The sequence below is a fragment of the Lissotriton helveticus genome, chromosome 10 (genome assembly GCF_964261635.1).
Source record: "Lissotriton helveticus chromosome 10, aLisHel1.1, whole genome shotgun sequence".
NCBI lineage: Eukaryota > Metazoa > Chordata > Amphibia > Caudata > Salamandridae > Lissotriton > Lissotriton helveticus.
The window spans coordinates 140,155,221-140,179,048 of record NC_136071.1 but is presented as its reverse complement, the minus strand read 5'-3'; the positions used below and the strand labels follow the sequence as shown (position 1 = coordinate 140,179,048).

The window sequence follows — 23,828 nt, the reverse complement described above, 5'->3', positions numbered from 1 at the left end:
AATAGAAAATCGGAGCTATAATGCAATATCAATGGAAACGGGTGTTTCATTAGCATTAGCTAGAACAAAACTCTGCTTATGGCTGACAACCATCAACACTAAGAACAAAGGAGGAGGAACCTTGCTTGGCATAGAGCTGCAGCACTAGCCACTGACTGAGATAACGGATGCTGCTGGGGAAGAGCCTTCCTTCCCTGTAGGACATGGGGAGGTTAGGAGGGCTGCCAGATATTCTATGGTATGTTTTATATTTTATGAGATAATCCCTACCTACCCTACTGCCATAACATTCACACTGAACACTCACCCAACCAAAGAGGCCCAATAGGGGCTCTTCAGAGCAGGCTAAAGGGCCATGCTGACCAGAGAGTATTTCAATATTGGTGACTATCAGCAGAACAGAGGCCTTGTGTACACCTGGAAATCCGAAATGATTACACACAGTTAAAACAGTTTTCTAGGATAAATTGGAACTCGTGTGTATACACTGACAGCACTCTGTATGCACGGTGGTCCAGAAATATGTATGTAATAAGGCTTTTCATTGGAGAATGTCACTACTGAATACATGTTTGATGTACTTATTTGGTACTGTGGCTAATATGTGCTCAATTTAATTGGTTTCTCTTTAATTTAACAGCCTTGTTCAACTTAAGTTCAGTAATTTGTAATTACACTAATAGGGATGCTTTGCCTAGATGCTTTCTTTGTAGGCTACTCAAAGAAATGTGTATCTATAATTACAAATGTCTGAGTTGGTGAGTTTTCTGTGATCGTCTCTCCAGTTCCGACCAGATTATGTCCCAGAAGAGGAGATTCAACAGCAGCTCCGGGACATCGAGAAGCAACTGGACGTGCTGGAGCTCAATGGGGTGGACCTCGAGAAGCAGTTACGCAAATGTGAAGGAGGCAAGTGGTCTTGGTGCCGTTAATTTGAAGGACGTTGGTTGAAATGGGATTACTTCTTCATTACGTGATAAGATGGAATATGGGTTGCTCGAAGCATGAAGCCATTTAATCTTGGCTTCCAGGGACTAAGAAGAATGTGTGAGATGTAATCTGCAGTTACTTATGGAAATAGTTTAGCATGTATCCAATTCTCAGCCTGGTCCGGTCATTAATGTCATATGTGCTCATTGTAGCCTTGCTGAATTACTCGGTACAATGAAGGCAATATGTGAATCACCAGGTCACAAATCTTTGGGTAGGAGATCCTTTACAAATCATTTATAATAATTATTCGTTAGCAGATCAGCTTTAAACATGCTTCAGATGTATCCTACCTGATAAACTGGGGACCTGTGAAACATAGTTTTGATAAACAGTCCATGGGAAAGATTTAAATGGTAAATGCGTGGACGGGTGGCAGCGGGCTTTGCCAATTCACTTTATTGTGTGATTTGGTGTTTGATCTTCCTTTGTCACTAACCTGAGCTCAGAGTTGCTCTCTTGTCCCATGTCATCAGGAGCTATCAAGATGTTGCTTTTTTGATCATTATCACTTTGCATGTTGGGGGTTGCACTTCAGTTTTCTTCTATTGTAACTATTGCTATTTAATTCCAAATGGTAACTAATGTTGGAGAAAAAGCAAAGTCTGAGTAGCGATGAGGAGAGGCCATGTGCCAACCCTGTGGGCTTATGTGGTTTCTTAGCGGTTTCTGTCAATTTCTGTTTGTACTGTCTGTGTTTCTTTAAGCGACTCTTAGGGTGTGGTGGAGCGGTACGTATTCTGGTCTCAAATTAGATTTCTTTTTGTATGTAGATGAAACAGAAGATGCGCTCATGGTGGAGTGGTTCAAGCTGATCCACGAGAAGCAGCTTCTGTTACGACAGGAGTCGGAGCTAATGTACAAGTAAGTGCTATCCAACTAAACTTTGTGTTTTGCTTCAAAGATAAGCTTCAATCACTATGATTTTCAGGACACAGAGAAATGGCCTTCTGGGAACTCTTCTTGGGGTTTATTGGCGAAAACAGGAAAGATGCTGTTGGCTCAACTTGGGTGCCGCTTTACTGTTCCTCCTTTCATATGCAGTGGTACATGTGGACCAAGCCTTGGTACTGCAGTGATTGATACCTGTGCTTAGTCAAGTGTAGAGGCCTACATATGAAGCCATGTCTTCGTTTTAAAGTATACAACTTCCCACTAGAACTTATCGCTTCCCTTTTTGAAGAAGAGTATACTAATTTGCTGCAAGCGAAAGCAAAAGGTGTACCAAATGTGTTTTGACCTTGCTGTGACCCCAAAGTGTTTGGCATAATGGACAAACCGGTTACTAATGTCATCACACTATGACAAAACCCATATGATTGGACAATTAGGCCCCTTGATCTAAAGCGATGCCTTGTGGCAATTGGTGGGCATGTCTTAAAGAGTAGGTTTTCAGTAAGTTTTAACTTAAAATATCTATCTTGCTGATGCAGGAAATGGGAAGGTCATTCAGAGGCAGATGACTTGATATTTGAAAATTCTGTCTCTACATTTATGTAGCCCAATGAGTTGGGCTGATTCATGAGTCTGTCGTATAAATTGTAAATAATACACCAAGACACTAGTGAACTTTTTGGGTTGTTTAGGTAATCTGGGACGCTAACCTAGCAGAACTTGTGAGCCACGCACAAGATATTCAACTCTATATTCTGATGTAATGGTATCTACTGTAATACCTGAAATTCATAACTACCGTACCTGTCTACTATTGCAGAAAGATGTTTTATTTTGTTGCATTTTCCAGATCCAAACAACAGGCGCTTGAAGACCAGCAAGGGAGTGTGGAAAGCGAGCTCCGTAATCTAATGAGCAAACCTGGTGAGCGAAGCATTTTTATGTTTCTCTGTAAATGTCCCAAGGCTGACCCACAAGCTCTTTCATATGCAAACTATTAGCACCTTAATTCTAGACATTGATATTTTTTTATTTTAGAAAATGCCTTTTTCTAAAATAATGTGTGCGCAACTCCATCTGCCTGCCAGATGACTGTGAAAGGTTTAGAAGAAAATGATTACACAGTTATATTGGACAGAATAAACACAGCTACACACAATTGCCAGTCTTTGGTTACTCACCTACAGTCCATAAAAAAAAGTGGCTTCTATGGGAGTTGGTCAAAAATCGCCTGGTTGGGTGGGTGCTCTCTTTTTAGCGATTATTGTCATGCTCTCTTCCTTCAAATGCAAGGTGAAAGAGGTCACACACATCTACACAGTTGACGGACAGATGACAAGGCTGGTTCCATGATGGGGACAATTGTTGCCTGAAATGGTGTTGGCACAAACAAAATGCTGAGGCTGAAAGAAGAAACTGGCACAGTGCTAAATCAGCTGTTGCAGACGTCGAGACCAAACAGGACCAGAGACACTGGGTAAAGCAGGGACGTTGAAACCTGTCACATCAGGACTCCCAATTTGTTCCTCAAATCTTTACCTGCAGTGCTATTCACTTTGAAGACTTTGCCTCTTGAAATGTGCCCCTGTCACTGCTCGCTTGAGGTGCCATTACCTGATCTCACAGTTGCTAATACTGAGCAGTGAGACAACCACTAGTTTTGCGTCGTTTCTTTGTGAGCTGACCAAATTATGTAACAAAACTATTGAAAATACATGTACGTGTCAGAGCTGTGAGTGCTCTTATCCACATGCCTGCATCCTCCAGAGTGTTATGTCCCCTGCATTCATTATCCTGAACTAGGTTTTGTCTGCTATCCTGTCCAGTGGACACTTGGAGCCCATGACACTTTTTGTCATCCTACCACCCGGTACGGATGGGTGCTTTTTTTTTTCTTTCAGTTGAATTTGGTGATTGGGGCGCCCATCTTCCTCATCAATCCATGCATACAGTCAGTTTAGGTCTTTGGGTGCCATTGTGTATCAAATAGTGACTCAATCCTTTGTCAAACAAATTGATCTGCTATGCTTTTCAAGTATCCTATACCTGTAGGAGAGAAGTCCAATTTCAGAACTCCTTCAAGGGGGGCACTGAGGATAAAGGAGTCTTTCATCAGTGGGGCAGGTGTAGGTTTCCTTTGATTTGCATCTCTGACTGCCTGCCATGCAGGCCTAAATTACAATGCTGATACTGAAGACAAGGTTCTTGCTCATCCATCTTTTCTCAACTACTATTGTCTACTTGACCGTCAAATCAAGTAAAATGTGGTTGCTAATGCTGGGCCCAGTATTTCTAGGAGGCATTATCACCCCATTTACTGTTCACTGCAAGTATGAGGCACCGCACGAGCGATAAAATATGGGACCCTCTTTTATGAGCTGGTTGCAGCATGTTTTCTCACAAAATTCTTGCTTTTCCCCACTCTCAAATACCACCTACTTGGACCTAGTAATATTTGGTGTAATAAATGACCTGATATTACCACATCCAGTAATATTTGTGCAGAGTGGTATTACCATTTAAACCTATCCAGTAATACTGCACCTAACTACTTGTAATGAGTGCTTAAGTGCCATTTTTATCGTTCAGGATCAGTGCTCCCTTCATGCTTTTAAACGTTAAATGCATTTTTGGGGTCCTCAGTAAGTAGTAGATTCGAGCCAGTGAATAGAGCGTATCTGTGCTTGCCAATGCTGAGATAGGAATGTCAATTTGACTTTTTGAAGCATTTCGTGTAGTCAATACTATCAAGTGGAAGGCCAAATATAGGGTTGGATGGGCATCCAGCTTTCTTCAACGATAAGCGCTTTCATATATTCTGAAATGGTCTTGTATTAAACTTACGTAATTTTGTGTTGGAAGGATCTGCTTGCTTAGGCTTCCCTTTCTAGTGTCTTTTGTAACTTTCAAGGAATTTACAAATGCAGAAGGTGGTCTTCGCTGTTTATCTTTTACTTTACGTGGACACCTTGTTTAGTTCAATTCCAAGAGAATTTGCAGTGCAGCATGTAGGATTTGTTCCTGGATTCAATCACCCTACCCAAGAAGGGGAGACAATAGAGATAGTAAGAAAAGCATCTTCAACTTCTAGCTGGCTGCATCTTTTCAAAATTTCACACTTGATCTAGGAAATGGTATCTTTCTTGCAAAAATGTTGCATGGTTCTCTCATTTGCCATTTCTTAGCTTGTTATGATTTTAGATTGAGACTACATCTATCTATAATGGCTTAAATTATTGGGTTCTGGTACTTCCTCATGCTTAGAAGCTTTGTTCCCAGCTTGATGTTTGAGCCTTAGCTGCATGAAACCACGTGCACTTCTTTTTATTGTTTCCAGATTGCCGTCCCATTAACTGTAATCTGCAGAACAGCTACATTACAGGCATTTTGGAAACACTCCACACTGTACGTGAGGTCCAAATCAGATGCTCGGGCAGGCCAGGCAATTAACCTAGCTAATGTTTAGCTTAACCTTTGATGTCACTTCTTTTTGCCATTTTATTTGCTGCTGAGAACAGAGGAGCACATGAAAGTACTTGCCTGTACTCTCGTGAAAATTATTTAAGTGCTATATCAGTGCTGCTGCAGAGCGCCATGCAGATTTAAAAACACTCTGGTAAAATACGATGACAGTTATTAACCATCGAGGGCCTCTTTGTTTCTTCAAGGTGGACTTTAAAGAATTTAGTGTGGAGATGCCTTATAATGTTCGGTTGACTAGAAGCAATATGGAATATAGACCATGAAATGAGAACACAGAAAGTACTTACAGATGTTGATGTAATCAGTCATCAATTTATCACTCCCAACCCATTTAAAAGTTTCAGGTTTGTGAGAGGTTGAAGAATTCCCCTCTGTTAATACCATCAGCTGTATTCTAAAGTTACATGCAACTTCTCTCCTTTAGTTTAAGTTTCTTGTTACTATTGTCTCACCATAAAAATATCTATTTCTTTTGCTTCCTTAAGATAAACTAAAAACTCCGCGCGACCGGGATCGTGAACAGAAACTGCTGGAGGAGTACTTGAACATCGTCAACAACAGAAGTGAAATTATCGACTGCTTGGATGATGATCGACTGAGGTGAGCAATGCTTTTCAGCGTTCAGGCTTTCTGTCCCTCAGCCTTTCTTTTCCTATTTGTTTTCTGTATGGTTCCTCACGTTGGACAGTTGCTGGAGACAGCAGGTTAGTGATATGGACTGCAATCAGAACCTCATGTTTTTTTTGTCCTTTTCGTATATAGAGTAGGAGGATTGAACTAGATTTTGACCAAAAGAGTGTGCATTGAGCCCATAGTGTGATAAAAATGTATACACATGGATTCATCTATACTCTTTTTCTCCCCTCTGCCCTTTAAGTAATCTTCCTACTTGCCCCTCATTATGCCTCTAATTTGAGCATGCACAACGATGTGAAGATATTGATGGTACACACTCTGCATCAACTTAATATGTCGTAACCCATATTAATGCCCCCGCATTCTGGGGCCTCAGCATTTTTTCAGACTATGCTTGAAAACCTTTTGTGTAGATTACCTCTGGTAAAATGTATTTCCTGTAGTAGTTCCAAAATCCTAATTTACAGAATCGGTATTTGGTAGAATTTTCTGATTTCAAATTTCATGTAGGGCTACAGCTAGTTGCACTATCACAATTAAAGTGATAATAAGTCCACCTAAAGTGTATAAAGCAAGGCTTTCCTGAATGATTGTAAATCTTTTAGCTCACGAAATGAGGGGTGATCACGTGTAACCTTACAGTGAGTTGTGACTCATGATTTTTAATGTACCAGACTCTATTTTTCTTGAGAAATTGTTAATGATCACAGAGAATAATATAGCTTGGCTATTGCACTCTAGAAGGGGGGATTTCACCCTTTTTCATTACACATTGCTTGAACTATTTCTTGCTCTAGAGATTAATTTCTGTTTAAGTATGACGTGTTTGTCATACAGGCTAGCCCTACACAGGACAACCCCTGTGTGATAGTTGTACACTTCTGAGAGCTATGTCTTAGGCTGGTGAACTCGTATTTAAACTGACACATATTTCTAACCTCATGCTTGGTATCATTAAGCCTGAACAGCTTGCCTTAGCTGGTGATAATTTGTTTTATATGCACAGTACTTCCATTTGTGCCTTGATCAGAGGGTAACTCTGACCAAGCTATTGCCTGGGTTTGGTGTAGAGGACTATGGGTATATTACTCCTTTCTGCTAATGGGGGAGATTTCCCTTTCAGTGCTCCCTGTCAGGGTGGTTACGGTATTTAGAATTATTCACACTCTCCGCGCATTTCTTTTCAGAGCATTTGACCTTACTACAGTGATGAGCCTCAAACAGGTTACATTTATGGGATAATTAAGCTTCTTTGAGATCCATCTGTCCTTGTTTGACAAAGGAGCATTCAATATGACTCCGTTTTTAGGTAATACCTGTTCTGCGCACTTACATGCGTTCTTTAAAGCTAAATCTTTCTTATAGTTACTCACTGACCATTTTGTTACTAGTGCCTTGATTATGTGCTTTAATGATTGGGAGGAAATGCCTTGATTAAGGTATTTGGGCTAAAGTATCTTTCCCGCTGCACTAAAGATGTCTTCTGAAATGAAACCAAAATGAGAATGGTAGGAGAGACCTTTGGTTGAACTTTGGTTTTTGCAAGCAATTGGTGAATTAATTAAAGCTGCCTTGAGATCCAGGTGCAGAGGTGCACACTCGTGTAGGGATAAGCCCAAAGGGATAGATCCAGAGTGTGAATTCACAATGGGATAATAGACCTCTTGTGTTAATTCAAAGCAGGATAGCCATTATGTGTGAATACACCAAGGGATAGGCCTGATGTGTGAGCTCATAAAGGGATAGGTGTGATTTGTAAATTCACAAAGTTTAGTGGTAATCCTTTGTGAATTCGAAGAGGGATGGCCATGATATGTGAACTCACCAAAGGATAGTTACCCATATGAGAACTCACCATAGGTCAGCCACTAATGGTTGAATTCATAGAGGGATAAACACAATGTGTGAATTCATCAAGCGATAGCCTCTGAAATGTGGGCCAGAAAAGGATAACCATCAATTTGTGCATTCTCTGACGGATAGCCACCAACTTGTGGATTCGCCAACAGATAGCCACCAATTTATGAATCAACTCCGGGATAGCTCCTGATCTGTGAACTCACTAATAGCAAACCACTGATGTTCCAATTTACACATACAAAGCCATCTTTTAGTGCAGTCACAAAGGGATAGCCCTTAAAGCAACTGGAACGGAGACCACCCAGAACTCCATATGTGGCATTAAGGAGGAAGGTTGGTGAAACCCATCACTGGATCACCAAAAGTGGGTTTCATGGTGCGAGTTGACGCACCCATTTTGCTGTAAAAAAAGGAGACTGAGACGCCATTCAATTTGGCATTTATTTATTACAGTGTGTGCTGCAAAATGAAATTGCAGCTACACACATAAGCAGGGTTGGATTGGGATAAAAAATAGGCCCGTGCACGGTAAAAAAAAAGTGGTCCACATTTGCATAGTGCCTTTCCGCAAAACACTGCTTCGACAAGTTTTACAGCAAGGGAGGGTCTCTGACAGAGGCATGTTTTCTTAACTTCACTTAGACAAAAATAAATGCAGGGATTAGTTCACACTGGTGAAACACACCTGAAAACAAGTGAGACCACCTCTGCTAAGGCCCCCTGCCCCGCTCAATCTGCATACACTAATGGGCTGGCCCAGCGAGAGCAAGGGAGTGACACCTCTGCCCCATTGGTAAAAGTGAGGTAATGGAGGCCCATCTGCCTCCAGAAAGGCCACTCCGGCCCCTACTGGGCCACTGGCGGCATCCAAACAAGGCAGGCACCTCCCAGATTGGAACCCCTCAGGCTGCCCAAAAAAGCAGCCCACAGCTGGAATTGGGATACTGGCCCCTCGGCCGTTGCCTGAGTGCACGCTTTACCAATCATACCCTGCACGCAAGAGAGCACCATACATTTTACACATTACGTAGGTGCAAAGGCCTTGTTTTGAAATCTTTTTGATGATAGCCTTGGTGGAAAAGAGATTGAGGGTAGACCTTGATCAAGAGGTTTTTGGGGACAGAGTCGTTTAGGCATTTGCAGATCAGGCTTAATTTTGTCATTCTTGCAATCTCAATGGACCAAGTGCATTCTTCCAGATCGGCTGGTGTGTTTGTTCTGGCAAAAGATAAGGCATTTTGTACTTCCTGAATTATTTTCCGTTGGCAAGCATGCACATCAGCTAGAAGGCATTGCTGTAGTGTTGCAGACAAAGGCCACTAGTGTGAGAACTTCCTCAGCAGATAGGAAAACTAGGGCTCTTTAGTGGAGCATGATCTGGCTGCAGGGAATGTTTATTCTTTTTTTTTACTACTGTTCCCATCTGAGACTTGGCCGGGATTTTCCCTGCTTATTTCTCGAAGGTAACTTGATGGGGTCCTCCACTATTCTGGACATTGATTCACTTTGCCTGGTTTGACTATGGTGGACGTGTTTGTGGAACAAATGTGTGGAAAATGGGTAGTGCGGTGACCTGTTTTTACCCGTATTAACCAGTATCTGTGCCAAACATTGAATGGATTTCATAAAAAGCAGAGACAAAGCCAATAATTGTGGTCTTTGCAAGCCTTTATTTATTTATTTTTCAACATAAACTGGCAATACAACTTTCAAAGTAATTACAATTTAAAATGTCACCGTCTAAAGGTACGATGTACTGTGTCATTAGCCTTAGCACCGAAGTGGTGGGTGGATGTGCAAATGGGCTCAAGAAATAATCTGTCATTCACAAAGATAGACAATGACTGATATGGGCGGACCCACTTCTCCATGCTGTATAGTGTGATGGGCAGAAGTTAAAATGTGAATGGCGGTTGAACAGAAGGATTGGATGAAGAAGCCTGACCCAAATCCCCTGTATTTATATATAGCTATTCATTTTTATTATATTTTCTTTATAAAAAAAGACTGTTAGGGCAGCCAAAACTGTGTGTTTCTTCTTGGGACGTCATGTAGCATGCATGGCTGGCTCAAACAAAAACAGCCTACAGCATCCCAAGCCAAGTCAAACCTGCTTAAATTCCTATGCATAGACATAGTGAGTCAAACATTCTTCTTTTAGATAGGTGTGCCACGAACTTGGAAAATAAAAAGTATGGAATGAATGATAACATGAATTTATAACCAATTCGAAAACCCCTTCCTTACCTAAGATGTGCTTTGTCAGGAAACAAAATATTCATTCTGCGAAACTAATATTCGTGAGTAGTGTCATGCATGTCTGTAATAATCCACTGTGCAAACTATACTTCAACAAGAAAGGCGTTGATCGCCATCTAAATGTTTCTAGATCACCGAAGAGATGAAATTACACATTGGGTAGTCTTTGTGTGGTCTGACATTGGGTTATGTTTTTTAAAAATCATGTGGCTTTCCCTCATTGAGGGTTAGCGTTATGTTAAATCACGTATTGGAGGTCATCTGTGTGATAATTCACACATCAGTGGCGATCGCTTTGTGAGTTCATGCATTTGTGGCTATCCCTTGTGAGTTCAAACATTCGGGGTTAACCATGTGTGGACTCTCACATATTTACTATCCCTTTGAAGGTCCACACTTTGGGTATTATCTTTCTTTCGACTTCTGACATTGGCCACTATCCCTTTTTGAGTTTACACATTCGTGGCTGTCCTTTGGTGACTTAACACATTGAGGGTGGGTGGATTAACCTTTTGTGCAGTCGCTCACTGGCAGCTATCCCTGTGAGAATTCACACATCTTTAGCTATTGCCTCGTGTATTCACATTTTGGGGGTTATCCCTTTTTAGAATTCACACATTATGGGCTATCCCTTTTGGAGTTCTCGCATTGGTGTCTTTCCCTTTTTAGATCACACATTGGTGGCCGCCCCTCTGTGACTTTACACATGTGAGGATAACCCTGCATGAAGTCTCTCTCTTGAGCATATCCCGATGAGAAGTCACACCTAGTTGACTATCCCTGTTTGTTTTCACTCATTGGAGGTTGCCCGTTTCTGGGTTCACCCATCAGGGCTATCCCTGTGTGAAGTTGCTCATTAGTGCATTGCCTTTGGAGGCTCCGTATATGTTTTGCTTCCACTCCTGTCTCCTGAAGGTTCCCCCCTTATCAAAATGTGTGTAGCGTTTACCCATTTCTAATTCTGTCCTTACTGAGCGGGTGTTTTACAAGATTAATTCATGGTACGTGTGCTCAACTCGCAGGAATCTTTTCCTTTTGTGCGCTCTCATTTCTCCGTCCTGATGATGACCAGTTGAATCATTGAAAGGCTGAAACTTTGTCAACAATATTCTGATGGAAAATTATGTTAATTATTAATTACTTAAATGCACACTTGAATAATTATGAACTGTTACCCCCAAATTGTCCATGTATATTGCCAAGCTGTAACTTCTTTCGCAGTCTTTCTTCTTTATTGGTAACCATTTTGCACCGCCACATAAGTTTTCCAAGCACTGCGTGTTCATCCTGCATTTTGAGCACGTGTCTTGTCATCTAATTTGATGCTGCCTACGATTGTTTGGAAAAACTTGAACACATACAAATATTTATTTCTGATGTTCTTTGGCTATACGTCTGTCTATTGATTTATCATTTTTTAAGTATTGTACATTTGATGAGATTTTATTTTTGAATTATACCTTTTTTTGCAAACTGTTGCAGATATGAGTTTCATTTCTTTCCATCACTTATGTGTACTGGTGACCATGCTTTGAAGATTCCATAGGAGCTAGCAGCGGTTCATTATAATCAATAGGTACCCCCTTATTTGCAGCGCAGATCTGGAAATGGTGATTCTTCGACCTCCCATCTCATCCCCTCGCGTTTGTTTTGTGTGCTACACTCGAAAAATAACTTAACTTTAAAAGATTTTCCTCTAGCTGCTTGCCAACAAAATGAGTCAGCATGTCCTTTTCGTCTTCACATGCTCACATGCATATGCTATTAATAAGCCATTGGTTCTTTATCGTCAGTATCACTCAGCTACTCCGCAACCCCAGTCCTCAGGTTAGCCACAATATGAGGCTAGCCAAGACCAGTCATGATCCAAATTTGCAATTATCCTATTCTGCATGGAGCCAGCTTTACGCCACATCATGCACTAGTTATACTAGAACCAGAGTACTGAAAACAAAACGCTGAAGACTTGCTCTATCATATTTCATTAAAAAAACAGCATTCCAATGATGAACTGAAGCAAAAACAAACATTAGCAAAACCAATAGCTCTCCCCTTTTGGACCTATCGGCTTTGCAAATGCTGTTTGCTGATGTATTGCAGCATTAACAGAGTGGCGAGAAAAGCACATGGTGAAGAGAGCTACATGGAGTGCGGGCCATGAAAGAAACAGTTGAGGGAGAGGGCAATATCGTAGTAGGAGATAAAGCACACATGGGATGGACAACACTGAGATTGAAGGAGAGAAGCATATATGAGGTAGAGAGCAACACTTGAGGAAGAGAGCACAGCAGGGAGGACAGGGGTGGATATTTGGCCAGAAGAGAAGCATGCGAGGGAGAGAGCTGGAAAACATATGCACTCTCATGGAGGGCTTATCCCAAAAATAAAAGGTAGTTCCCTAAGAGTGAGCAGCGGAGGTATATCTTGAGCCAATAAAAATTGTTAAAGAGGCTATACTCAAAAGAGGAACAAAACAATTAGAAGAAGGCATGCCATCTAATAAGAATCAAGTAAATGTGAGTTACAACAAAGCCAACCAATGGTAAACAGTGGGTGGGCTTTAACCTTTTCCGTGCGTCGGACGGCCGCCGGCTGTCCGACGTCACGGTGGGCGTGTGCGTCAGACGGCCCCTGCGCACACGTAATTTTTTGCAGCACCGCGGCGGAATGTCCGCCACAGCTAAACCTACCCTAAGTTCACAGTATGTCCACTATATGTCTTATGCAACCAGACAGCTTGCACGGTCTGTGAGGAGAGACTTTCTGAGGTCCCACGTCACTCCACAACTTAACTAGTAGGGTGACTAGTTTCTAAATTGTTGCCTAAATCCTTACAGTTGACTACATAGCCATTTATACTGCACCATAATGACATCAGGGGCAAAATCACCATTCTTACTCCACTGTGAAAATTAAAAACTCATGGTTCTCCACAACCATAGCAGGGAGTCGATTGTTCTGTAACCTTGTCCTTGAAATTTGGAAGAGGAAGGTGTTTGTCTGCTGGTTTGCTCAGAGCTATGTTGAGTGGGTGGTTGCTGTTCGAAACCTGTCTTAGGGTGCTGTACTTGGAGAGGTACATTACTAGCTACATATTATTGCCATCTATGCCACACTGAAAATTGTGTGTATAGGTTGCCAGGCTGCTCGCGACTTGACCAGTTTGACGATCTGTTGTTCCCTTCCATGCAAGGGCCTACTATGGCAATGTGTGTTTTTGAGACCAAAACTCATTTTTGCTTTTTAGATAGTTGTTTTATATTAGCAGGGGGCTAAGCAGCTCTACAACTATAAAGTTTTGCAGAACCCAGGACAAAACTAAACAAGCCAAAAGGCTGGCAGCGAACACCAGACCGATGTGCTTTGCCAATTATGTTTTTTTAATGTTTTACCCAAATCTCGAAAAGCAAGCCCGGTTACATGCTGCATAACTGTTGATAATAAACTGTCAAGTGTAAACCTGCCCTAAATGCAGCGCTGTCATCTGCAAAAGGAACTCTATCCGTCTCCGAGAAGGCTCGGTCAGGAAGTATTTAAAGCGTGGTGATCCTGCTAGACACGGTTTAAGGAGCATCCGGGGAAACAGGAAGGTGAAAAGAGCATCACACATGGCGGTTAAACATCTGGAACCTGTAGGGTTTGAGGTGGAGGGCCCTAGGCCCACATGTGAGGAGCAGCAATGACTGACACAGACACCAGATGAGGGTAGTGGGAATAGCCTCGAGCACGTGCGCTCCGCCCCATTTATTGACAGCGTCATGTGACACCATGACGTCTGTGGTGGGTGGGTGTAAAGTAAGTTACATCACACTGGAACACTAGAACGTGTCCATGCTAGGACACTACATCCCTCCCATTTTTTAATTGCAAGGACCCACATTCAAAAATCAACCTGTGGGGAAAATAACATGTATCAGGGTGTAGTCAAGTGTTCAGCTTCCGCAGTGTCTTTCAATCAACCGCTGCTTGGAATCACAGATGGTGTTCAACCTGTTGCGGGTAACATCAGTTCACAGTGGCACCGGTTTGTGGTGCTCGATGGAAACAGTCTGTTGATGACTCTGCAACCAAATTGTCCTCACAGTCTTTCTTGTGTTGACTTCCGTGGCAACGGGTGCAGTTAGAGTTCTTGTTGTTCGCCGTGAAATGATATTCACATACCGGTCTCGGCCTTGGTTTCACTTGTGGTCTTTGTCTTACTTAGCAAAAGTCAGATCCGTTGCAAGGCATCCCTCTCACTAGGATGACCCCTCTCGTCGGTGTTCCCCTGCCACGGGATATCCTTGAGGTCCTCTTTCTCGGATTCGCGCTGGGCTGGATGTGTCCACATCAGTTGTTCCTGCGCCGCCGTCAGTGGGGGTATGGAAGAGACGATGTGTCTCACCTCAGATTCCGCAGCCTCGTCCCAAGGTAGCTGTTGGTTTCTGTCTTTGCTTGCGATGTCTTCGCCCTCCCCGGACCTTTCGGATGGGCGTCGGAGGACCGTCTCTCGTCGCGGGGACTGCGTCCCGGAGGCCTCTGCCCCTGGGTCACCACGGCTGGCATGTGTCCAGTGTCCGTGTGACCCCAAAGGTGGATGTCACTAACGGTCTCGCTTGCTCCTCTCCGCAGATCCTGGGTGTGCGGAAACATCGTCTGTCAGCTGGTCTTCTTTGCCACTGGTGTTCTTCCGGCCTCGTGTTCCTCTCACTGTTGTCCTGGCACTTGTCACCTTACTTCTCTTCGGGAGTGAGCGGTCTTCGTCTTCCTGCACTCCTCTCTGTCTTTCCTTAGTTGTTTCTCTGTGAAGACGTTGCTTCGCACTGACTTCTCCTTCTACTCTTAATTGTGGCAACAGGCCACATGGATATGCTTCCTTCCTTTTCACGGTGGCAAACAAGCCACTCAGATCTCTCCTTTTCTTCCTTCCTTTTCGCAGTGGCAAACGTGCCACTCAGAACTCTCCTTTTCTTCCTTCCTTTTCACGGTGGCAAACGTGCCACTCAGATCTCTCCTTTTCATCCTTCCTTTTCACGGTGGCAAACGTGCCACTCAGATCTCTCCTTTTCTTCCTTCTGCATCGCGACATCACTTGGACCAAACTTGTGTCTTCTCTTCTGACCTGGGTCCTCCATACAGTGCGCGCACCCTGCATGTGTACCCCTGGTCTTGTCCTCGTCGGGGACACTTTCTCCTTCTTCCTCAGCAGCCAGAGTTGGTGTCGCGAACCTTCTTTTCTTGATGCTTTCTTTTCTTGATGGTTGTTGGTGACGTTCGGGGGTCCATGTTTGTAGACCTGTTCATGGTTGAACGTCCTGGACCGGTTGGTGGTCCACTTCTGCCGATGCATGGCAGGTTGCTTTCGGTCGTCCTGTCGGACTTTGCGCTACAACAGTTCCTGGGGGACCCGTTGTGGGTCAGCACTTGATGGGCGATCATTCTGGGGATCGGCTCCTGGGAGGCGCCATGGATCTGTCGCGGGTCGGCACTTGATGGGCGATCGCTCGCGAAGATTGTTCTGCGCGATGGCGCTGCATGCATTCTTCTTTCTGCTGGCGGTGGCTGTACGTCGCCACGTGGCGCGTTGTTTGCGCACTTACTGTTCAGGGTACTGGGACGCCTGTGGCGTGACGTTGGGTACTTGCTGCTTTGGCTGTCGTCGGGTACTTGATGCTTTGGACCGTTGACGGGAGTAGTTGATGATGCGGTGAACGCCTGTGGCCACAAGGCGTCGCTGCTCTCTCCGTCCTTTGATCGCGGCAGTCGTTTCCCTGGACATTCTTTTTGTGTTTGGCAGCCGTTTCCTCCAGACGTCAGTGCTTGGATGCTTCGTGAGGCATTGGTGCCTTTACCCACGACGCGTTGGAAGTGGCAGCCGCCGACTCCTTGCTGGTGTGTGTGGGTGTCACTTGCGCTGTTGCGCAGTTACTTGCTGCGGGAGGTTAGATGCTTTCGCTGTTACTTGCGCTGTTGAGAACTTCCTTGCTGCATGAGTTTTCTGGCGTTGTGCAATGCTTGTTTTAGTTCTTCTTCTTTTTTTTTTTTTTTTGAAATTGCAGGTGCGCTTTGACTTTTGGCCACTGGGTGGCAGTGTTCACTGTGTCAGCAGCCTGCCTTGCTTGATACCTTCTTCCCTGATTGAGCACTCTATTGTCTGTGCTCTCTCGGTGCACAGGGGGGCTGGAGCTGCTGGTAGCAGGGAGCTGGGTGAGTCCCTTTTCTTGGCATATTCTGTGTTTGCTCACAGGGTGGGGGCACATAGGAATGCCTGTGCGTGCAGAGTTTTGGTCAGGGGGGGGTTTAAATGTTTTGATTCTTGCCGGCACTTTCACTTTCTCCGGTATGTGAGGCTCCTGGCAGCCAGTGTCTCTGTGGCACGGTCGCAGTTCAGTTCAGCGGCGCTGGCCGCTTCCAGGCGCTTCAGCATTTGTTCTCCTTTCCATGGAGCCCACGAGGTGAGGTGGAGGCTCCTCTGATCTGCGGCGGCGCGGGCCGCGCGTAGGCGCTTCCTTCATTCCCCTCCCCGCCCGCTGCAGCCTCGGCAGTCCTCGCGAGGGGGGGGGGTTGATGAGGCTTCCTCAGGCGGGGAGCGTGTCGCTCCGGTCACTTTTTCCTGGGCGGGGATGCTTAAGGCAGGCCGCGGGTAGGCTCCGCCGGCTCTGCTTAATTACCAGCTGCTGCAGGCTCCACTCTCCGGTCTCCCGCCGCAGCAGCCCTTCCTCACACACGCTGCGCGGCGGAGACTTGCCATTTACCTCGCAGGCCGCGGGTAGGCTCCGCTGGTTCTGCAGTGTCTCTCCTCGCGGGGGGGGAGGGGGGGGGTGGGGATGCCACCGGTAGGCCGCGGGTGGGCTCCGCTTGGTCTTGATCACGTCGCGAGGGGGGTCGGGAGGCGGTTAGCTACTCCGCTCCCTCCCCCTCGTTGTTGACGGGTCCGGCCGCACTTCTTCACGCCGCCATTAGTCTCTGTGCCCCTGCTGCTTCCAAGCACACACGCGGCGGGGGCGGGGGACGACTCGGGCAGGCCGCGGGTAGGCTCCGCTGGCGCTGCTTATTGATCACCACAGTTTATGGCGGGCACATCGCCCGTGGGGCTCACCTTCGGCCGGCGGGCCAGATGCTCCGTCGCGGTCGCGGCGGGTGGGCTCCGCCCGGCCCGAGTACCTCTCCGGTGGGGGTTTTTCAGTCACGCGGCCGTCGCAGGTGGGCACTGGGCGGTCCGCTTGTTTTCGGTGGCACTCGTTGGTGGCGGTCGACGCGGGTGGGCTCCGGTCGGCCTGCTGAGGGGCTCCCGGTCACTGCGGGGCTCCGACGTGCCCACCGGTCTTCTCGGTGCGTCGCGCCTCGACACAGGGGATGCCCTCTAGATGGGCAGCTCTCTTCCCCTTTTCCTAGAAGATTTAGCAGTGGGTAGTGGCACGCATGGGCTGCACTACCGGCCTCGTCGCCATTGTAGGGTTTGAGGTGGAGGGCCCTAGGCCCACATGTGAGGAGCAGCAATGACTGACACAGACACCAGATGAGGGTAGTGGGAATAGCCTCGAGCACGTGCGCTCCGCCCCATTTATTGACAGCGTCATGTGACACCATGACGTCTGTGGTGGGTGGGTGTAAAGTAAGTTACATCACACTGGAACACTAGAACGTGTCCATGCTAGGACACTACAGAACCCACCAGGAGCCACAGCTGACGGAATGAGAATCCCAGCTGGTTCCGGGTACGTAGGGCCTCTTCCGGTATCAGAGGCACCATCGGCTGCCTTTACCAGGATTGCAGGAAAACGCGGCGCGCGAGACCGGAACTAAAGACCTCGGGGCACATCTTCAACATCCGCAAGCGCGCGCTATTAATTGCAAAGCAGGAAGACTGCTGAACACTGGGAGAACCAGCCCCCGTCTTTGAGTAACTTCACTTGCGTTTAAGTAAACATTCTTCTTGCTTGATTTAAAAAAAAAAAAAAAATAGATGGTGTCTTTCCCGTAATTAATTTAAATAATAAAAAATGTAAGCATCATATAATTTCATTTGCTTCGATGGCCTGAAAGTGGCCTGCAAATGTTACATTTCATGAGATCCCCTAGTCTACCCTTTTATTTTGAATAGTTAATCAGTTTTATTTCCTAAAATGAATTAAATATGTGTTAGTAAAATTGTACTTCATAGGTGCGGCTAAAGCTGTGAGTGCTTCGATCCAGAAGCCTCATTCCTTCCTATGTATTTTACGTGGAGCGCTGCAGCTACTTCATAGCGCTATCGGTGGATTAGAAAAAAGTACATGTGAAGCAGTGGGAGTTTAGAGTCCAGTCAGTGAAGGAGAAAATGTGAAACGGGATTCAGAGTTTAAGCTAAAATAAAGTACTTTCAAAATATATACTTTTAGCATAACGTAACCAAACTGTACCTAATGGGAATCTTTTTTCGTATTTTCTATTAGAAAGAAGCACCCCCGACTCCGCTGCTAACACCCTTACTTTACTTCTTTATAGAAAAAATAAACCTTATCGTGAAGCTTCGACTTACTCCAATTTAATATTACAGCCAGTTCTTACTCGCAAGCAGACTTTAGATTTGCTGATTAGCCAAATGCGCACGCTTCCATTTTTTTCATTTAGCTGCAGTCTGGCAAAAATACTTTTTAGGTCAAAGCCTACTAGACAGCCCAGCTGTCTTGTTTACTAACAACATCTTGAGGACATTCGGAAAGCTTCCCTGGGTAAAGCACTCCACATGTTGCTTACCATTGGCTTTGTGGTTTGTAACTCTCATTTTCTGGCTTTCTGTTTGCTGGCTTTCTGTTTTAGGTTGTCCATGGTGAGTTTGTCCCTCCCATGGAGAAAACACTTTTCACACCATGCCCCTTGTGTTCTTCCACATTTGCCCTTTCCGTAAACAGGCCTGTAAATCTTGTTATTATTTTATCACATTTGCTGGGCATTCAAAGACCGATGTCAAATGTCACGCTCTGCCTTAGGGACCTTAGTGTTTACTTTACTTTCTCTGACTTCTAAGTGAGAGGATTTATTTGACAATCTTGCTTGATACTGGTGGTTTACACCACTCCACACCACTTCACTCTGCCTCTGCACTCTCTGCACCACTCCATTCTACGCCCCTAAACTCTATGCCACTTCACTCTATGCCTCTCTACTCTACAGCACACTACTCTACACCAATGCACTCTATGCCACTCTACACCACTGCACTCTACGGCACTCTGCAGCAATGCACTCTACGCCACTCTACTCTGAACTACATCATTCTATACCAATGCACTCTATGCTACTCTACTCTTCAGTACTCCACTTTATGCCTCTAAACTCTGTCACTGTACTTTATAACACTATATTCTATTCTGCCCCACTCTACGCCACCGTACTCAATGCCACGCTAATATTCACCACTGAATTCTAGGCCTCTGTACTCTACGCCACTGCACTCTGTGCCACTATACTCTGCAACACTGCACTCCACTCTATTCTATGCCACTCCACTGAATGCCACTCCACTGTACGTCACTCTACTCCACTCTGTGCCACTTCAATGCCCGACACTCAGTGCCACTCCACAACACTGTACTCCACTCTTCTCCATTCCACTCTGAGACTCCATGCCCCTCTCCACGCCACGCCACTAACTTTTAGCCATGCTGAATGGCAGCCACTGTGGGGTACAAGATGACTAAAACACATTGGCAAAGCCAATAGCTCTTGCAAAGGCACGACCTAATGGCTTTGCCAATGCTTGTTACACTTTTAGCTGTCTGTCCCTCCTCTCCCTTCACATACAGGAAGCCTCACTTTCAGCATTGCTTTTTTTTTAAAACAAAAAAGGCTTGAGAATGTCATTCCCAAGCGATTCCGTCCATTTTGACCTGTGCTCCCGCTCTCTAATCCACACCCTTCCTGACATTCTGGTGTTTAACCAACTCTTGGTGTATTTCCACTTTAGCATTGTTTCTCATTGGATTAGTTATATCCTTTCATTGCTGACGTGGGGGAGCTATTGTCTTTTATTTCCCAGGCTGCCATTTCATTTCTCTTTTAGCTCTCCATGGGGCGCCTTGCTTTTATCGCACTCTACCTCTGTTCCTGTCTATGCAGTCTCTCGTCTTGGTCCCCACTCATCCAATTCTTTCTGAACTCCCTTACTTCTCTTGGACTTCACTTTCTGTTTTTCTAAAATTGTTTTTTCGTGGGCTGTACTCGGCTAACGGGGTGCTCACTATCCATTAGCCTGCCCTTTATTTACTAATTTACTGTTTGAAAATGGATATCAACCTTCTTATCGATAATCTATAAAAACAAAAAAATCCACAGATTGTCACAGGTGCGTCGGCACGCATACATATTTATAGGCGACCACCTTATAATGATATTTGTTATTCCAAGATGGTAACCCATGCATGCACGCACCTGGGTGGGCATCTTGGAGTGGTTTTTATTGCCCGCCTGTGTGTACGCAGCATATGCGCGAATGTTGACATACCAGCACTGGCTTTCATTTTATTTTTGTTATACTTTATTTATAGTTTACCATTCCAAGAAGGCAAAGGCCATTTCTGACCTATAGATAATTTTAATGAATAAGAAATGCCAAGTAAACCAAAATTAGCAAAGCCAGTAGCTCGGTGCCTGAGTATTACTGATTGGCCTTGCCAATGCTCTTTGAAGATTGTTGGCGTCAATTAACTCTGGCCTTTTCCTAAAATACCCCTTTCTGTACTGTTAGACTAGATAATAAATCCGAACCATTTAGAGGAATTGTACTTTGGAGATGCTGTCTAATGACCGTAGATAAATCAGGTGGTCATGTGAAACTAGACTATTTCTGGAGGAAGTGCTAGTTCGGACTAGACACCACCGGCTCTATTTCTTCCACCATATTAGCCAGATGGCTGAGGGAATTCCACTGGTGGATTCTCCTTTGGATTCAACGATTCTTTCAGAAAACGCCCAATCCCATTTCAGGACCTAAATGTTCTGACCAGTAAAGGATAAAATTATAAAAAGTGCTCCCATTGAAGGGATTAATTAGTGTATAAGGTACACTGTGCACTGCATGGTATAATGGAAAGCAGCTCAAATAAAGTTTTGGCCTCTGGTGGCGTCTGTTTCATTATGTGTAGTTGAGATTAAAAATATCGACCTACAAATATTTTGCATCCTTTCTAGGGATCTTGGGGACAAATGTAGGTAGCTTAATACCGGTCGGTAACGGCCGAAAATCGGTAAATTTGCCATAACTGACCAGTATTTCGCTTTTTCCAATGTATGTGGCTGGATTTAAGGATTCAGTAATTTACTGATTCGGTAATTTAAGGAAACAGTAAATTACTGAATCTTTAAAATACCGAATCGGTAAATTACCAAATCCTTAAATCCTGTGTAGGGAGCACTCAAGTGAGTGCATTTATTTTTGATTTAAGGACTTGTTATTTACCACCAAATACAAGTTGGTGGTAAATATCGAAAACCGTTAAAAAAGCAATTTTGTGCTTTTTTAAAAGTGCCATGTGGCAGACATACATGCCCGTAGGGCATGTATGTCTGCCACATGTGCACACATGCACGATTCAGGGTTGTAACAGGGAGTCAATGTGACACTCTCCCACACTTGATTATGTTCCCCCTATTACCGATTCGGTATTTACCGAATCGGTAATAGTGAATGGCTTCCCATTCATTCCTATGGGCCTCCAGGCCCATAGAAATGAATGGGAATTACCGAATCGGTAATACCGAATAGTACAGAATCGGTAAAATTTACCAAATTTTCACCTACATACTATTGACCGATTCTTAAATACCGAATCAGTAAAATTTGGTTTTTCAGAATCGGTAAATAGAGATTACCTACATATGGCCCTTAAATGCCTTATGTGGGTCTAGTAGGTGGTCAGTAAGTTGGAGCATGCTGACAGCTACAATGTATATTTGGCAACAACATAATATATAAGCACTACACATCATTCTAGTCGGTTTCAGTAATACTCAAGAATACGTGTTGCATTCATTATTTCCTGGTTACTACTTGCAAAGGTATTTCATTCTTTCTCCCTAGCCTTTTTTTCTTTTCCTTATCTTTTTCCCTTTCTTTTATTTTTGTATTTCATTTTCACATTAACTTTTTGATTTTCTTACTTTGATTTTAGTCTCTCTTTCTATTTCTCTGCCTTTCTCTTCATTGCACCTTTCCTTTCCCTCTAATTGCTTTCCTCCCATTTGACTTAACATGTAATAAAATTTTATAAAATGTTCCCAACTCTTGGTGCCTTTTTTCTCCATGTCTTCTGACCCTGTATTGGTCTGTTTCAGGGTTAGGCATCCTTTCAATAATATCTTATAGCAGTGTTAGGAGTATGAAGCGTAAAGCTTCATGTATGATGCACAGATTTCAGTATCCAATCAAAAGTCCAATCTTTTTCCTTTCATTTACAGAGAGATTGAAGAGGACCGTATGGTGAATGAAATGATCCAGAGGCACGGTGAGGACGCACTCATTACAAATATTCAGATTTTACATTGTTGACTTTTGCAAAAGAGACTGAGTGTCTGTTCCGCTATTTGTTTCTCGACAGATACTCCTAAAGACACTCCAGAGAAGGACAACACGCCGGGGCTCAAGAGGAAAACAACATTTCGCCTTTCAAACTTATTTAAACCAAAAGATAAAAATAAAAGCTCGGAGTGAAAATCTGACGCCCTTGAGCGAGGACAGGTAATACTGGGCTGACACAGGATTCGCTCCTTGCACTTGCAAAGATGACTTCGCCTCTGCACCGATGTAAAGGAAAACAATTCCACTGTACTGGTCTAACTTCGAATGTCGTCCTAACACTGGTCACTGGGAAAAAAGAAGTCAATATAGGGTGCAAGGTGTCACCAGCAGAGCGAGGAAACAAGCTCAACAACGTACATAGGACATGACGCGCATGCAGAGGATGAGCCAAGAAACCGGAAGTGGCCTCAAAGAACAGGAAACACGTCAGAGACAATGGAATCTTTGCCTAGTTGACGTGAAGACTATGACAGTGCACATGTGCTGGAGATGGAGTGTTCACGAACTGCTGTTATTGATTGCAGAAAAGTCGGGCAAAACATTTGAAATAGTTTGCACACGTTTTCTGAGCCTGTAGCGTGTATACTTTTAAAAACACACTCCGCCAGAACCTAGGGGCTGTGCCTCTTGGAATCAGTATCTTTATTTTTCACTATCTAAAACACAGCTATACGTGCCAATATCTTTATGTTCCTTTATAGATTTCTTCGTGGCATTCCGGTGTGGGAAGATAATGAAAAATTATGATGTTTGTAAACACGTCTTGGATACCCGAGGAATAATAAAGTCAACATCTAGTAAAAATGCAGTGGTGAATATTGTGTAATACAGTATCTCTTAATCTCACCTTTTTTTCCTATAGGTTCATTGTTGCCAAGATTTTTTTTTCTAGATGCTGTTTTGTATAAGTTAACTATGGGTGCACAATGCTTCAATTGTCACTCCAGCTAATAATTCCTTTATTAAAGTGAGAGCTTCCTGAGGGTCTGTGTATGGTTTAACAAATAGCTTTTGGGACCAGAATCCAAAGTTATTTACAACCAAGTAATCATTTGTTTATAATTTTACAGAAGTGTATTTTACTGTTTTTTTTTAATCCACCTTTCATGGATGGAAGTATTAGTTGACCTCTGAGCTTGCAAACCAGGCGTGTGCACGTACCCTCTGT

The 23,828-nt window shown here is 44.1% G+C and overlaps 1 protein-coding gene across 3 annotated transcripts in view; it reads left to right on the top strand.

The window, feature by feature from the left end:
• The window catches only part of MICALL2 (MICAL like 2), a 189,722-nt gene extending 166,258 nt beyond the window's left edge, over positions 1-23,464 (top strand). For all 3 annotated transcript variants that reach the window (XM_078664948.1, XM_078664949.1, XM_078664950.1), the window contains exons 12-17: positions 786-909; positions 1,764-1,854; positions 2,735-2,808; positions 5,853-5,967; positions 22,540-22,586; positions 22,680-23,464. In XM_078664948.1, coding sequence (XP_078521074.1) covers positions 786-909; positions 1,764-1,854; positions 2,735-2,808; positions 5,853-5,967; positions 22,540-22,586; positions 22,680-22,792 — 564 coding nt within the window. In that variant the 3' untranslated portion in view covers positions 22,793-23,464. The remainder of the gene's footprint in view (positions 1-785; positions 910-1,763; positions 1,855-2,734; positions 2,809-5,852; positions 5,968-22,539; positions 22,587-22,679) is intronic.
• Positions 23,465-23,828: the final 364 nt, after the last annotated feature.